Source organism: Malurus melanocephalus, unplaced genomic scaffold, assembly GCF_030028575.1.
Source record: "Malurus melanocephalus ecotype Western Australia unplaced genomic scaffold, MMel_1.1 scaffold_98, whole genome shotgun sequence".
NCBI classification, from domain to species: Eukaryota; Metazoa; Chordata; class Aves; order Passeriformes; family Maluridae; genus Malurus; species Malurus melanocephalus.
Window position 1 is genome coordinate 1267542 of NW_026623330.1, and position 14059 is coordinate 1281600.

The window sequence follows — 14059 nt, forward strand, 5'->3', positions numbered from 1 at the left end:
ATGGGAACAGGAAAATGCAGAAGAGACAAATGGGCCRTGATGAAGATTGAGGGAAGTAGGTCATAGATGCTGTAACCAATTTTACTAAAAGAAGGGAAAAATTATTTTTGCAAGAGATGTCAGTTGAAGTCTGGAAATAAGTGCACAGGTGGGAAACCTGGAAATAAACTGGGAGTTCTGAGGGACAGAAGATTAAAAAAAATGGGGAGAAGCTCTTAACAATGACTGCAGTGCTCTAAAAAAAAATTCTTATGTTTTTAGAATGCTGTGGTTCTCAGCTTTATGCCCCAATAAATAATTTCCTGGACAACACACAGTTGAGGGATAAAACTTTTATTTAAAAAAATTCAAATTTCTCTTGACATGTAAGTCTTAGTTGAGGTAAGTGAATGTACTAGCTTAGGAAAACAACTTTGAGGATTGGGTTTCATAAGCCATTAACACTCTGTTGCTTGCAGGGCTCCAAGAGCTAGAGGTGCAAATTGTACAGGAAGTGTCAAGTTTTCCATCCAGCTGAACTCTGCTGCAGAAGAACAGAATTTACACTTTTTAGTCCAAGCTTCTTCCGCTTTTTTTTGCATCCTTTGTTCGTTTAGTGCTCGGGTCTCTTGCCCTGAGATTCTTCACTCCTCCCCTGTTCACAAGGTGCAGCTCCAAGAGGTGGCTCAAAGTACCTCATTTGCAGTTTGGACATCGAGGCTTGTGCCAAGTTCAAATAAAAAACAAAAACACCACAATAACAAAAAGAGAACACACCACTGGCAAACTGCCCTTGTCCAACACTCAGCTGAAGCCTGAAGGCAGAAAAGCTCCTCTGACCATCCTCAGCTCTCCAGGGCAGCAGTAGGGGCTCCATGGCCCTTCACAGTCACCTTCAGCTGCTTTTATGTTTATTCTGAACAACCTGACACAGCATTGCTACCTCTGGAAGTACCTGAATTCAAGGTTTAAGCTTTATTTTCTAATATATGCAAGTAAATATCCTGCAGAATCTACAGTCTGACCAGCCCCTCCAAAAGCAGATGAAAAGGTACCTGACCCGTTGGTACCTCAGAAATGTGGATATTCACAATTTTAGTTTCCATGTGGTAAAAGTACTAAGTTACAACTAGTACCTGATACCTGATGTAAGTAAAACTGCCAGCACTACATGGAGCAAGACTGAAGYCAGCTGCTACCTGGAGTGCCAGCCCGACCCTCTGAGCAGCACTGACACTTTCATCTACTGAACCTTATTGTAAAAGTACTGAAAACACTCTTCACAGGAGAATTAAAGGAACGTTGAAAGCACGATAAGCCAGTATTCTCTTTTTCCCTACCACTGAACTAGTCAAGCTTGAAAAATCCTGAGTACTGCAGGCCCTTTGTTGCTGACAGTGGATGATCTGACCTGCAGCAGTTGAACCTTCCTCGCTTTGTCTTACAACAAATTCCAACCTAATTGTGCCTTGTGCAGGCTCTTTGCATCCATCTAAATCCACACGATTTTTTTATTGTAGATGGTGTAAATACCAACAGCCATTCTCCTTGTCTGAAATTCTTCTACCCCTGCTACACTGCTTGGGGAAAAATTCAGGCAGAATGGCTCATCTTTCTGTACTGTGTGAGTATGGGCAATGTTAATTAATTGTAAAATGAGCTTTTATGCTCTAAGCTTATGGTAGCATAGAGGTCTAATGTGCACGTTGCTACTGAAGGAAAAAAAGGCAGTATGATTGTCTAGGCTTTATAAAAATAATGCTATTCTAACATGATAAAATATATCTAATTTTCATTGAATTTGAGGTAAGAAACCCCTCAGTGAGTGTTACTTATATTCTTTAAATCCAGTAGCATTACAATCTTTCAACCAGGAACAGACTCTCATTGAGACTGAGCTTATCCACCTTCGTTGTTCCTTAGAGGAAAAAGGTGTCACTTTATGAAACTTCTGAACTCACAAGCCMTTTAATTCACCATATTTTTTATCCCATCCTACTCCATGGTGGAGACAGCTTAATTGCCACCATCTATTCAGACCCAGGCCGGGTCTGCCTGAAGCCCACACCCCAAGCCCAACTCTCTCCAGTGGAGCTCCAGCAGCAGCCCCAGCTCAGTGTGTCTGCAGTGTTTGGACCCTGAATGCACAGTGTTCCCAGGCAGAATTTGGGATTGCCAGGAACCCTGCACCTCAGCACAGCACTTGTGCTGTCTCTCAGTGCTAGGAGAGCTCTGAGGAATCAGCTGCTAATCCAGGGGTCAAGCCCAGGTACCAAATTGCTGAGACTTGCAGTGACAGAGGTGACATGTGGATTGTAACCAGGGAAGAGGGTTGGGGTGTACCAGGAAAACATCCTGACCTGTGAATTGTAACCAAGGAAGACAATTGGGGTGTACCAGGATAACATCCTGACCTGTGAATTGTAACCAGGGAAGACAATTGGGGTGTACCAGGAAAACATCCTGACCTGGCTGTAGGTCTGGCTGAGGCAGCTTTGCAGGGTCCATGTAAGCATCACCATGCAGCTACTCTAGAAAACATTCCAAGTAAAACAGTTCAAGAAGTATCAAAATAAGGCACTTAAGTGAGACAATAASGGGCTGGCTCCATGTTTGAGCCCAGGCTGGCTCAGCTGTCCCTGCTCTGGAGGGATGAACAGTACCGTGMGGCTGCGGGCAGACCCCGCCGTCCACTCAGACTCCTAAGGCAGCATCGTGCACAAGGAAGCACAGCAGGACCTTGCTGCTCTAAACACTGTGCTCTGAGTGGTAGAAATACAACTTTGGTCCATTACCACCCCTAAAATGCTTATTTCACAGAGCAGCAGCTTTAAGCGAAGTTAATTCTACACAACGCACGTACCCTGAGACGAGTACAATGAAATACTGACAAAAATCAAGTCTGGAGGAAAAAAAAAAAGGAAAGGTCTGATGAACTGCTTAAATTAATTTGCCTACACAAATGCTTGTTTCTAGCTTTTTCCAGAGTAACAAATCCAATGYTTCACAATTATTGTTTAAATGAATCCAGTACGAAGTACAATATAGTGGAGTTCAAGTACTATAAAGACAGATTTTGTTACCAGATTGTTGTCAAACAGCTGGAAAACTCAGCTTTTAACATTACACTTTACAGCAAGAACAAAAAAAATCCCTTTACTCACTGCTAAAACACCAAAACCTTCCAGCCTGGGTATGAAAATGAACACCCAAAATACAAAGAACCACAGCATTGATCAAGTACCCAGTCGAAGACCACTTCTCTGTTGTTGGAGCTGATGGTTACTCGAAGTTTGAAGTTTCCTCCCTCGTTGCTGCAGGGTCCCAGCTGCACAACTTCCATGTCAAATGTCACAGTCGAGCCAGAAGTAACAGCAGGCAGCTGGTTTGTCATCTCTTTTCCATTTACAAATACTGCCCCTAAAACAGCAGATTTAACAGTATTTCTCATTTTCTGTATTTACTGACATGCAAGACCACATCTCCCTGTATTTTGCAGGCAAATAGGGAAGTGACCCTGCTACATTTCTTTTATCACATGAACAGGCTGCAATAAYAGAGATCTGTGACCTCACCAAAGCTTTTTAACAGCACAAGCAGCACATAGATAAAAATTGCTCAGGTTATGCAGGGATCTAAAGGGCTGGGGCTGTGTTTTGGGAGGGAATGCCGTGGTTCTCTCACCGTTGGTGCTGATGCACACAGCTTTGTCCCGCTGCAGGGAGTCGTAGCCGTTCTGCTGCTCCACRCACACTCCCAGGCTGTCCCGGCGGTCTGGCTGCCCCACGGTCTCAATCCTAACCAGCAGAAAGTTAAAYCCCAAAGCTTTAAATCAAAACCTACCATGAAAATCCAGACTGTAATGACCTGTCACACCAGACCCTGATATTGTGCTCTGGGGCTTTCAACAAATTCATCCCAATTTTTGGGGAGATCCCTGTTGAATGACCGAAGTTCCTACCAGCATTCCCAGCAGCTCCATCRATACCTTCTTAATCTGTACAAAATCTGAATGTTTCCTGCAAACTTCCAGAACTATTTAGTAAAATTCTCCACTGTCACAGCTTAGAAATGATCTTTTGAAATGATTTCCAGTTGTCTGAAGCAGACAATACGCTCAACTGGCCAATAAGCTAGACTAGATTAGTGGTCAGCATCACATATTATGGCAAAACAGCTGTAGTTTCAGCAAGGATTTAATGAGCATGACTCAAAGAGATTTTTTGGGCCCTGCCATATTCTGCTGTAATGGGGTGAGGATGTGGTGTTGCTCTAGGGGTTTCTCTGAGTTTGGTTTGGGCTTTTTAATAAATTGGCTTGGTGCAAACCAAGCAATGCCTAGAAGAGCATTTGCATGTCTGGCTTCTGCTCAGCTGCATTTAGGGTTTTAGTCTRAGGAAAGAATCTCAGAAGAAAACGCAAACAAGTTGTGCAAATGACAGGGACTCAGTTCCCTTTGGGCCCTAGCAGAGGAGTGAGGCTGCACAGTTCATATGCTGAAGTGCTCTTCTGGACTTGAGTCCTTTGTCTTGTCTGGCCACCTCTCAAAAGGTGCTAAATTCTACTTTACAGAGATCCTGAGTGACTCAGGAAACTCAGATGGTCTTTTCTAAAAGTAAAGCAGTTATGTGCATTGCAGCTTTAAAGAAAGAACAGATTGACACRTGGTTGTTGGAAGGAAAACTTCTGCAAAGCTTTCAAAACCAGCRATTAAAGGAGGCAGTGGACTGGCACACAAAGGGTTAACTCTTTCGAGRCAAACAAGGAAGATAAAATTGGAACCACATTTTACTTTTGCACTTCATTAGATTTTTCAGTCCCCTGGGAATGTCACTAAGAGAGCAACAGCCTTGCACTGTAAAGCGAAGGGAAAACCATTATTTAAACCTCCAAGAAGCTTTTGCTTTGGAAGGGATCCACAATGTTTTCCCAAGGCAACTTTAAAGGAGATTTCAAATTCATTTTGGTGCACAACAAAAAACCTTGTGTGTTCCACTGCAGCCCAGACTCTGAACCTGGTCAGCCAGCAGCAGTTTCCATTTGCCTCAGAGCACAGAGAGGGGATCACAGCTAATGCCTCAGCTGTCAGCAGAGTTTGGTGGGTTCCTCACAAAGTGTGACCACCATAGGGATCTGCTGGGTGAGCCCAAATCACCAGCCCGGCCAGGATTGAGGCTCCCACTGCAGACAAAGCTTTAGAGCAGTGAAAAGCAGATCACTGTGGAGAAATGTTCCCTTCCCTAAAGGCAGCTCCCTGGAGGCTGCAMAGAAACAGGATGAGACTTGACCTAAAGCAGTGATGTTTTCCTACAGCTTGGCCAAATGTTTCACCTCAGGACAACTGCCACAGTTTATCTTTAAAACATTGATACAAAGCACTGTGTTTATCACAGCTTTGCTTCTCACTGAYGAGCTGTGCCTGGGTCCTGAACACAGAGAACACAGAGCTGCTTGTGAATAATAACTCGTGTTCCAACAGCTGGAGAAAGTCAAGCACCAAGTACTGCATCTCCCTGCCCAGGAAAATCTCTCACACTTCCAAGCAAGAAGCCACTCTCAGACCTTGGAAGAGGAACACAACCAATTTTTGAGGTTGTCTTCAATCTCAAGAGTCGTGTCACGCCAGTTCTTGTGGACACGTGCTTGTGTGAGCCCTGCCATCCTAAACAATCTCTTCTTGGAGAGAARTCCATAACCAAAATGTGAAGCAAAACATTTTCATATGCTACCAATAAAAAATKATAAAAGGCACTGGACTGAGAAAGAACCAAGGGAAACCTCAAAGTTCTGCCTTTAATTTCACAGGCATTGCTGAGCCAAGRGAAGTTAAATCTAGCAACTGATTTCAAATGAAAGCTTTAGATCTTTTCATCCATCTCAGACAGGGCAACTGAATACATCCTCACACTACAACCATCTGAAGTTAACATAATCCATTATCAGGAAGGGAGAAATGAAACACCATGGAGTAAGCCATGAAAGTATCATGAATAGCCCCTTTTAATTGCCTTTGGGGGTTGCCTGCTGTACAGCAAGTAGTTTTATTTAACTGGGGAAARGATGAAATAAAGCTTCATAGTCTCTGGGTCTGTAATTACAACTGACATATCCTTGTACCCCATTAAACAGCAACATCTCAGGGACAGGGCTACAGGCAGTAAAGCTGTCGAGGTTTTTAATCATGTTCTGTGTCAGATGGAAAGCTTGAATTTCACAAGATCCCTTCTCCACTCTGGATTTTYTAATGCCAGTTTCAAGCAGTGATCTGACCAGCTCTAATTAACTCAGATGTTACAGAGATCGCTGCCAGACTGTCATCCCAACAGCACATCAGTGTTTTCATGTCCAAAGTCTTCAGAAGCAGTGAATAGTCTGGGAAGGAAAGCACCCCCTGACCCAAGGCTAAAAGGAACTGGAGGCAAAGCTCCACTGACTTCAGCCACTAACAGCTGCTACAAAACATCAGGAAGTTCAACATTCCACAGATCTGCTCAGCACGGGCTATATTTTACCATCCCTCAGGAGTTCACTCATCTTTCTTTTATGTAAGTGCAGATCCTACAAAAACATCAGGTGTTTTCCTACAAAGCCAGGAAGCAGAACTAAAGGAAGGTCAGATGTCACACAGAGATGCTACCTTGACTGGAGCTGAGCTGATTTAAAACTCCAACACGGTTTGGGGTTACACACAATGGAGACGTGACAGCTCACAGGGGATGCAGCAGCCACCCAAAAAGGACTTACCTGAATGTTAATGTTTGCCCACAGAAATACGTAGGAGCTTTGGAGTAGAGCACACCACACGACTGAGAATCATTCCGAAGCGCGATGTTCCTTCGGCTGCTCAGGCTGTAACCCTCTAGACCAGTTGTCCACTCTTCAAAACAAACAAAAAAACAAACAACAAAGCATGAAAATTGTGAAGCTCAACTCGCTCCTGTCTGTGCCAGGAGACAATCAAGCCAGTCCCAATGTCTATTCAGTCCACCCCATGAAACCTAAGTTATGTTAAGAACAGGGACTGGTTTTGCCTTTTTCTGATGGAGGGATTTGTTTTTCAAATAAATTGCAATTACAAAAAGTATTTTCCAGCTCAGAGTTCACCAGGAGTTCACTCTTTGCTGCAATCCCTGCCAAGTCATACTGTAGGAAAAGGAAAACATTACCCACTGAGCTTAAAAATTTGTAAGTGAAAATTTAAATTTTTCTCTCTCCAAGATAAGAGCTTTTTATGASCTGTAGGTCATCAAAAATGCTTATGTTGGGGTGAGGGAGAAGGAAAAATAATGCTTTTCTTCTGGCTCACTGCTGCTTTCCAAGGCTAAGGAAGCAGTGAGCTACCTGTGAAAGGTTGAGTGTCACATGAGGAAGCAAAAATGAATTGTAGCACAGAGGGACAGCTCATCATGTCACACACACACCCCACAGGCAGGAACACCCCCATCACACAAGCAGCAGCTCTGGGCAGCAGAGGGCTCAGGATGAGCAGTACCATGTGGCACCAGCGTGGTGCGGCCGAGCTGGGGGAYGCTCCAGGGGCTCCACTCCTGCCGCCCGTCGCCGCGGGCGCACACCCGGAACTGGTAATCCACGTTGGGGTCGATGTGCAGCACGATGAACTCCGTCTCTGAGCCCACGTACGCATCCTCAAAGTGGCTGGCTGTGCTTTTGCGGTACTGCAGCCTGTAGTCCTGGGGGATGAAGTCGTCATCCACCTGCAGAAACATTCACTGTGTTCACAAGGACCCCTCTGGTTCTCCCTTTCCCTCTGAAGGGTCACATGTGAGGACAGCACTGCAGTGATCACCTCACAAGGTGTTTCAGAGCAGAAAATGTGCCTCACGGAAAAAATCATCGGTGTCTGAATCAACAAAAAGATGTATCAGAGTTATTTTATTGCAGTTGAAAAATATCTACAGAAGAAGAAACATTTAACAGAAGGCTGTTCATTCTAGCAGAGATATAAAAAGATCCTTCAGCCAAAAGCTGAAAACAACTTTGCACAAGAAATTCTGTGCCTGTTTTTAACAGCAAGGGAAACTTACTGTTGTCCTTCATAAGTTGTTCCAGGGAATGATTTCCAGTTCTTTGATATCTCTCAGTCAAAAGATATTTACACACACACCCCCTCAAAAAAAACCCCTCCATTATCCCCCAGGCACAACCAAATCCAGGGAACTCCTCTACAGCACAGAAAATCAGACCACACATGACAGCAGTGCTTATGGTTTAATAACCTGAGTCCACAACCTTTAAAGTGAAGGGTGGCCAACAAAGACTGGCTGTTGCTAGAACAACTRAAGTTTTGTTTGATGCTGCCAAGGAGCACAGAGCTGTCCAACAACAACTAAACCACATCAGAYCACAGCAGTGGTTTACTCAAAAATAGTTTTAGTGTGTTGAAGAGAAAGGCTACTGCATTAGCTAACACCAATATCAGAATTTTTTTCCTCCTTCTACCCACTGCATCTCCCTAGGAACACAAACATTTAGGGGTAAAAGCAGAACAGAGCAGGTCCAGCCTCATCCTGGGTCTGCTAAAGCAAATGTCAGTGCCAGGCAGACACAAACCACAGCATCAACCACACCATCAGTGGACTACCTCACCTTTAAATGACACCCTTACCATAAAAATGTCTTCTCAAGTTTCTAACAAACCACGGGAATGGACTAGTCCATGGAAAGCAGTAGAGAAAATTCAGAAAGAAAATGGATTGTTTGGTTTTTTTTCCAAAAAGTTATGTCTACAGAATTTTCACACGGAGTATTTTACCTACCTTACACCATCGGACTAAAATACCTCCAGGCTTTTCCACAAATTCCTCCAGCTGCACAGGTGGGCGAGATGCCACAGTTCCATGTCTGAATATTTGATTTTTCAGTATAGTAAGGAGGCAGTCATCCAGCTGGGCAGATAAACAAGGCACATCAACCAAGGAGGGCACTTCTGGTAAGCTGAGAAAGGAAAATTTGCTGTAATGAGAGGGGCCAGCTCCTGCAAATCCATATTTCATCCCTACACTTGAATCTGGGCAGATTTGCAAAGAGAGAACAGCTGCAGAAATTGGCACGTGCACTCCGAACTTAAAAGACTCAGCAAACATTGTGTTTTAGCCCTAACCAGACTGTTTCTCAGTAAATACCCTGAAACACAGGCTGCTCCACAGGGAGTGGCTTCATCCTTCACAAATAAACAGCCTCTATTTCCACAGGACATATGGAGGGTGAAACCCACTCCATTCTGTGAGTGCCAGCCCCAATGAAAGTCTGTGGAACAAACAGGACAGCAGCACCTCGAATGGAGCTTTTGAGGCAATGGAGCAGAAAGCTTTTGTTTCAAAGGAGAAAAGATYCCCTACAAARAAGGGCACATGTGGYACTGCCTCAAACCACCTCAGAATGTTGGTGTCTTACCTATCTAGCTGAATATGTAAAGCTTTTTTTGTAAAGTTGCAAAGTTTCTCATTCTGTTGTCCCACATCTCCATCGACTGCACTCTCTCCTGCAACCAAACAGTGAAAATATTCCTAATGAGACAACGTCCACAGAAGGCATTCTTTGCTTCAAAGAATAACCAGTTCTGACACGAACAACCAATTAAAGGTGAAGCATTCCCAGCACTTTTGCTAGTCTTAGCTAGAAAATACAATTATAGGTAACAATATAAAGCCTATCCAGCAACTTTTGAAGCTTTTAAAGCTACCTGTAGACACACCCATAACAGATGYAATAATTTGCCTCAGGTCTCAGATAGGAGGAGAACTGGGGTCAGATGCCAAAAATCAGGATTATTAATCCCTTCCTCCACCAGTTTTAAATKAAGAAAAAAGCAAAGCAYCTTCACTGATYAGAAAAYAAAAAAGCAGGCACTTRAAARCAAGAAATAATTTCAACCATTGTTTTGTTTTCTACAATCAAAATGGTATTATTATTATCATAATGAAGGAAATAATCATTCCATTAAATAGGTAAACAAAAATACTTTCCTAAGCTTTCCATATAAAGTAGCATCCCACACTTAATCTTACAGAGACAGTCTCCTGTCTTTAGGGTAATTTAAACTTCAGCAAGCTCAGTCCTTTTCCAAGTGGAGGATTACACAGTTACAAATGTCTGAAGGAAAGCACACGTCATCATTGGCAGCAGGAGATTTAATAACCAGGGAGGTTTAACTCCTTTCTGACTCAGCTGAAACGTGTGCTCGTCCTTCCCACAGCTCTCAGTGATGCTCCTGCTGAGAGCAGCAGGGGACGGGAAAGGCACTGAGTCAGCTTCTCATGAGACCCCAGAGAATCCCACATATCACACAGGCAATCCTTGCCACCACCCCGATTGAGTAACCTGAGATGGAAAATAAAACCAAGGTGACCACCAGCTGTCCCAGAGTCGTGGTGGTGGACAAAACCCCCAACAAAATTAATCCTTAAACATTGTCACTGCTCCCACGAGCAGGAGGCACGCAGCTCCCAGGCCAGCACAAAGCTCAGGGCTGAGGAGGAACTGGGAGCTTTCCCACCCCTGGGACACAGCTCAATGTGCTCAGCTCCCAGAACTGAGCTCATGCTGAAAGAAAGCTAAAGTTGAGACACGAGAACAATGCAAGGAAACTGCCAACACACTCATGGCTCAGACATGCTCCCAGTAGGTTCTCCAGCCTGGGGAAAACAGGCAAGAGTGACATTCCTTTCTGACGAGGTATTTAGCATCAGTAGGGTATAGTCTGGCCCTTACAGCAATATTCCACTGTCCATTTTTGTCTGCCTCATCCTCAGACTCTTTGGAGAAATTTTCCCCATACAATGGCCATTTCGTTCCTCATGCTCCCAACCAACAGWGAAAATAATCAAACTTAGCAGCACAATCTACTTAATTCAGCTGCTATTTCAGCAAAATAGAAATAACTCACTTCACTAAAATAGACACTGCTACAATGGTACCCACAATGTATTTTATTTCAAAGYAGCCTGACACACTTCTCTTTCTAGCCTGGATAGGTACAGAACGTCTTGGCAGTGAAACAATTCCCAAAAAGGTTCTTCCTGCCCTTTAGGAGAGTCTGACATATGTACACCCTAGGACTGGAGGGAAATGTTGAAATGCAGATTTGTAGGAGATAATATTGATCAACTCTTCACTACATCTACCCACATTTAACCTTTGCTTAATTTGGTTTGAGCTAAGTACAAAATACACTGATCACACCGGGAACATTGTAGACTTTTGACAGCCACACACTGGAAGGCAGAGCTGACTCAGCAGCAGGTTCTGCCTCACCTTCACGGAGCAGATCATCGGCCGTGCTGACKCCGTGCTCGATCAGCTTCTGGCACTCATCCAAGGGCTTGATGCTCTCTTGCTCTATCACATCCACTTCYTGCAGCAGGGACATCAGTCGTTCATCCAGCAGCTTCTTCAGGGTCCCTTTCAAATCGCTAAAATGCTGCTCAAGCACATCTCTGGTCAGTGTTGCACTTTCTTTGATCTGAATTTGGTAACAGRAAAGAAGGACTCAGAATAAAGGCAAAGGCYATGCACATCTTTTATTTTTCTGATYCATCTCATCTGCATTTGCTGTAAGTGGAGTCTGCTTTAAAAATGACCACTGGCAGGGGACAAATTAGTGAAGTCATTTTTAGTACGTGTACAGCAAGGATGRAGGCAAAGAAAAGAGCCTGGATGAGGGGAAGAGCATATTAATGAAGCAAAATACAAACTGGGTTATGGATGCTTCACTCAAGAAATTTTTCTTGTTCTGTAGGTCTCCTCCCTGCTGCCCCTCAAAAAAAACCCTCACTGCTGTAATCCTACTCAAAACCCACTCTGCCATCATTTACAGGTAATCCTTGCAAAGAAAAACGCTTTTAGAAAACTGTCTAGAAGTATTTTCCAAGCCTTATCATTTCGTTGGATTTTTTAAATCCTCCTAAAACTTCTTCCTTTTCAATTTTGTTCAAACAGCCACCCTTGGTGATGGGACAGGGTGAACAGCAAGTCTGTTCTGATTCCGGAAGAACCCGACCGCAGAAGATTCTACAAGTGCTTATTAAAATGTCTGCAAACTTGCTGAATCTGACTTTGAGTGCAGAAAACAGACTTGAACATCCCTGAGCTAAAGATGCAAAAATCAGAAGTAAACATCTCCTGTGAAGAGCTTTTTTAAGTCACGCACACAAGGAAATGCTGCAATACGCTCACGGCCTCACACGTAATTTCTAGATCTTTAGAAGTACAGACAACTAACACAGGAAGTTCTCTGGTTAGGTAAAATAAATTTCCTCTTCARCTAATATTCATGAAGCTCTGCAGCTGCCACACAGTTCAGTTTCCCTTTTCTTGTAATTTCAATGCTTGAGGGAAAAAAAGGAAGTATTCGGCTTTGTGAAGGGCTGGGCCAAAGGAAGGCAGAACAGTCACTTCTCCAAGCTCTTTAGCTCTGTTACAGGCAGATATAAATTCAGCAGCTCAGCCCCAGAATTAGATACTGCTCATCATGCAAAAGAGGAAATGCAAGCCCCTGAACACACAGAGCTGTGTGAAGTTTGTGGAAAATCACGTCCCATTGGTCCAAAGGAAAAGGATGCAACRTAAGTGATCCATTCCTGTCACATCAGCCCACCAGTTCCCAGATAAGATAACTTCCACTATCTGAATCCCAGTCTAGCATATTCAGCACTTTGGGACACAGAGAGCGCTTGGATGTGGTCCTGAGGATGGAAAGAGGAAAGCAGAAACATGCACACAGCAAAGAAATTCCCCCTGAGAGGAAAAGGAAAGGTGAGCTAACTACACACTCCCTGCACAAAGGCACACGGGCTGTGTCTCACTGCACTTGGGACTGCCAAACAACACTTGGAGATGACAAGGTTTGGATTAAAGACAGCCACAAACAATTCATTTTCTTAAGCACCCTGTGGTTTCAATGCTGACTAATTAAATGTACAGTGATCACCCACACGCACTGGGAGCAGGATAGTCACTCACATTTACAGCAGGTTTCTACACTAACGGGATTTGCTCCAGAAAAACGAGCAGGTCACCACAGAAACACTCTCTTAATTTGGTTTTGTTTGGGTTTTTATTTACCCCTTGCAGAGCTGAATCAAAGACAGAAATGCAAAACCCCAGATGCTGAGAGGCTGCCTGAGCACTGTGGCTCTCAATCAAAGACAGAAAGGCAAAACCCCAAATGCTGAGAGGCTGCCCGAGCACTGTGGCTCTCCCTGCCCACACCTATMTCCTCCTGCATCTCCCGGCGGGTGGGTCACGGTCCCGGTGGAAATCTCCTGTGGCTCCAGTGCTTGGCTGCAGACAAACCAGCTAACCTGGAATGCTGGCAGCACTCCTGCTGACCCACAGAGTACGTGAGCCAGGCACTGTGGTGCATGGGGACAGCAGCCTTTAGCACAGCATCCAAACCAGGGAGCAGCTTGCCCAGGAAGATATAGGATGTGAAGATGGGTATGACACTCCCTATTAAATCAGACTTAGCATCCCAGTTATCTTCGAAAACGTAATTCCTTAAGATCTTCATTGCTGTCTGGGAAACCTCCCTCTCGTCCCAGAAAATGAAGCTCAGCTCAGTAACAGAATTCAGCTCGCACCCCTTTCCTTCCACACGTCCCACATCTGCCTGTTCCATCTCCGGCACGCACCGAGGCCACAGGCCGGTCCCAGGGCTCTCATCACTCCCGGTACTGCGGGGCTCCCCCGCTCCTTTCGCACCCGAGCCCCATCCCCGCTCTCCCGGGGGGCAGGGACCACAGACAAACACCCGACTCCGGGAGAGGAGCGGCCGCCGCCCCGGAGGGGACCCTGGAGCCGAACACCCCCACCGGCCCCACCGGCAGGCACCGTCCCGGGGCAGCTCCCGAGAGCCGAGCCCCGTCCCGTCCCGTCCCGTCCCGTCCCGTCCCGCTTCCGCACCTGCTCCCGCGCCTGATGCAGCCCCCGCAGCCGCTGCTGCAGCTCCCGCCGATAGCTCCGCGCCGCCTCGATGCTTTCCCGAGCCTCCTGCAAGAGGAGCCGCGCCTCGGCCTCGGCGGCGGCGGCCTCCATGGGCAGCCGCGGCGGCAGCGAGGCG

At 45.2% G+C, this 14059-nt stretch overlaps 1 protein-coding gene across 1 annotated transcript; it reads right to left on the reverse strand.

The window, feature by feature from the left end:
• Positions 1-317: 317 nt before the first annotated feature.
• CRLF3 (cytokine receptor like factor 3) lies at positions 318-14053 on the reverse strand. The gene is made up of 8 exons (XM_057368827.1): positions 13903-14053; positions 11254-11461; positions 9394-9481; positions 8757-8934; positions 7472-7694; positions 6724-6856; positions 3664-3776; positions 318-3399 (listed from the first exon to the last, which is right to left on the reverse strand). Exons 1-8 carry the CDS (start codon positions 14032-14034, stop codon positions 3146-3148), a joined length of 1329 nt encoding a protein of 442 aa, XP_057224810.1. The 5' UTR covers positions 14035-14053; the 3' UTR covers positions 318-3145.
• Between the last annotated feature and the right edge of the window lie 6 nt (positions 14054-14059).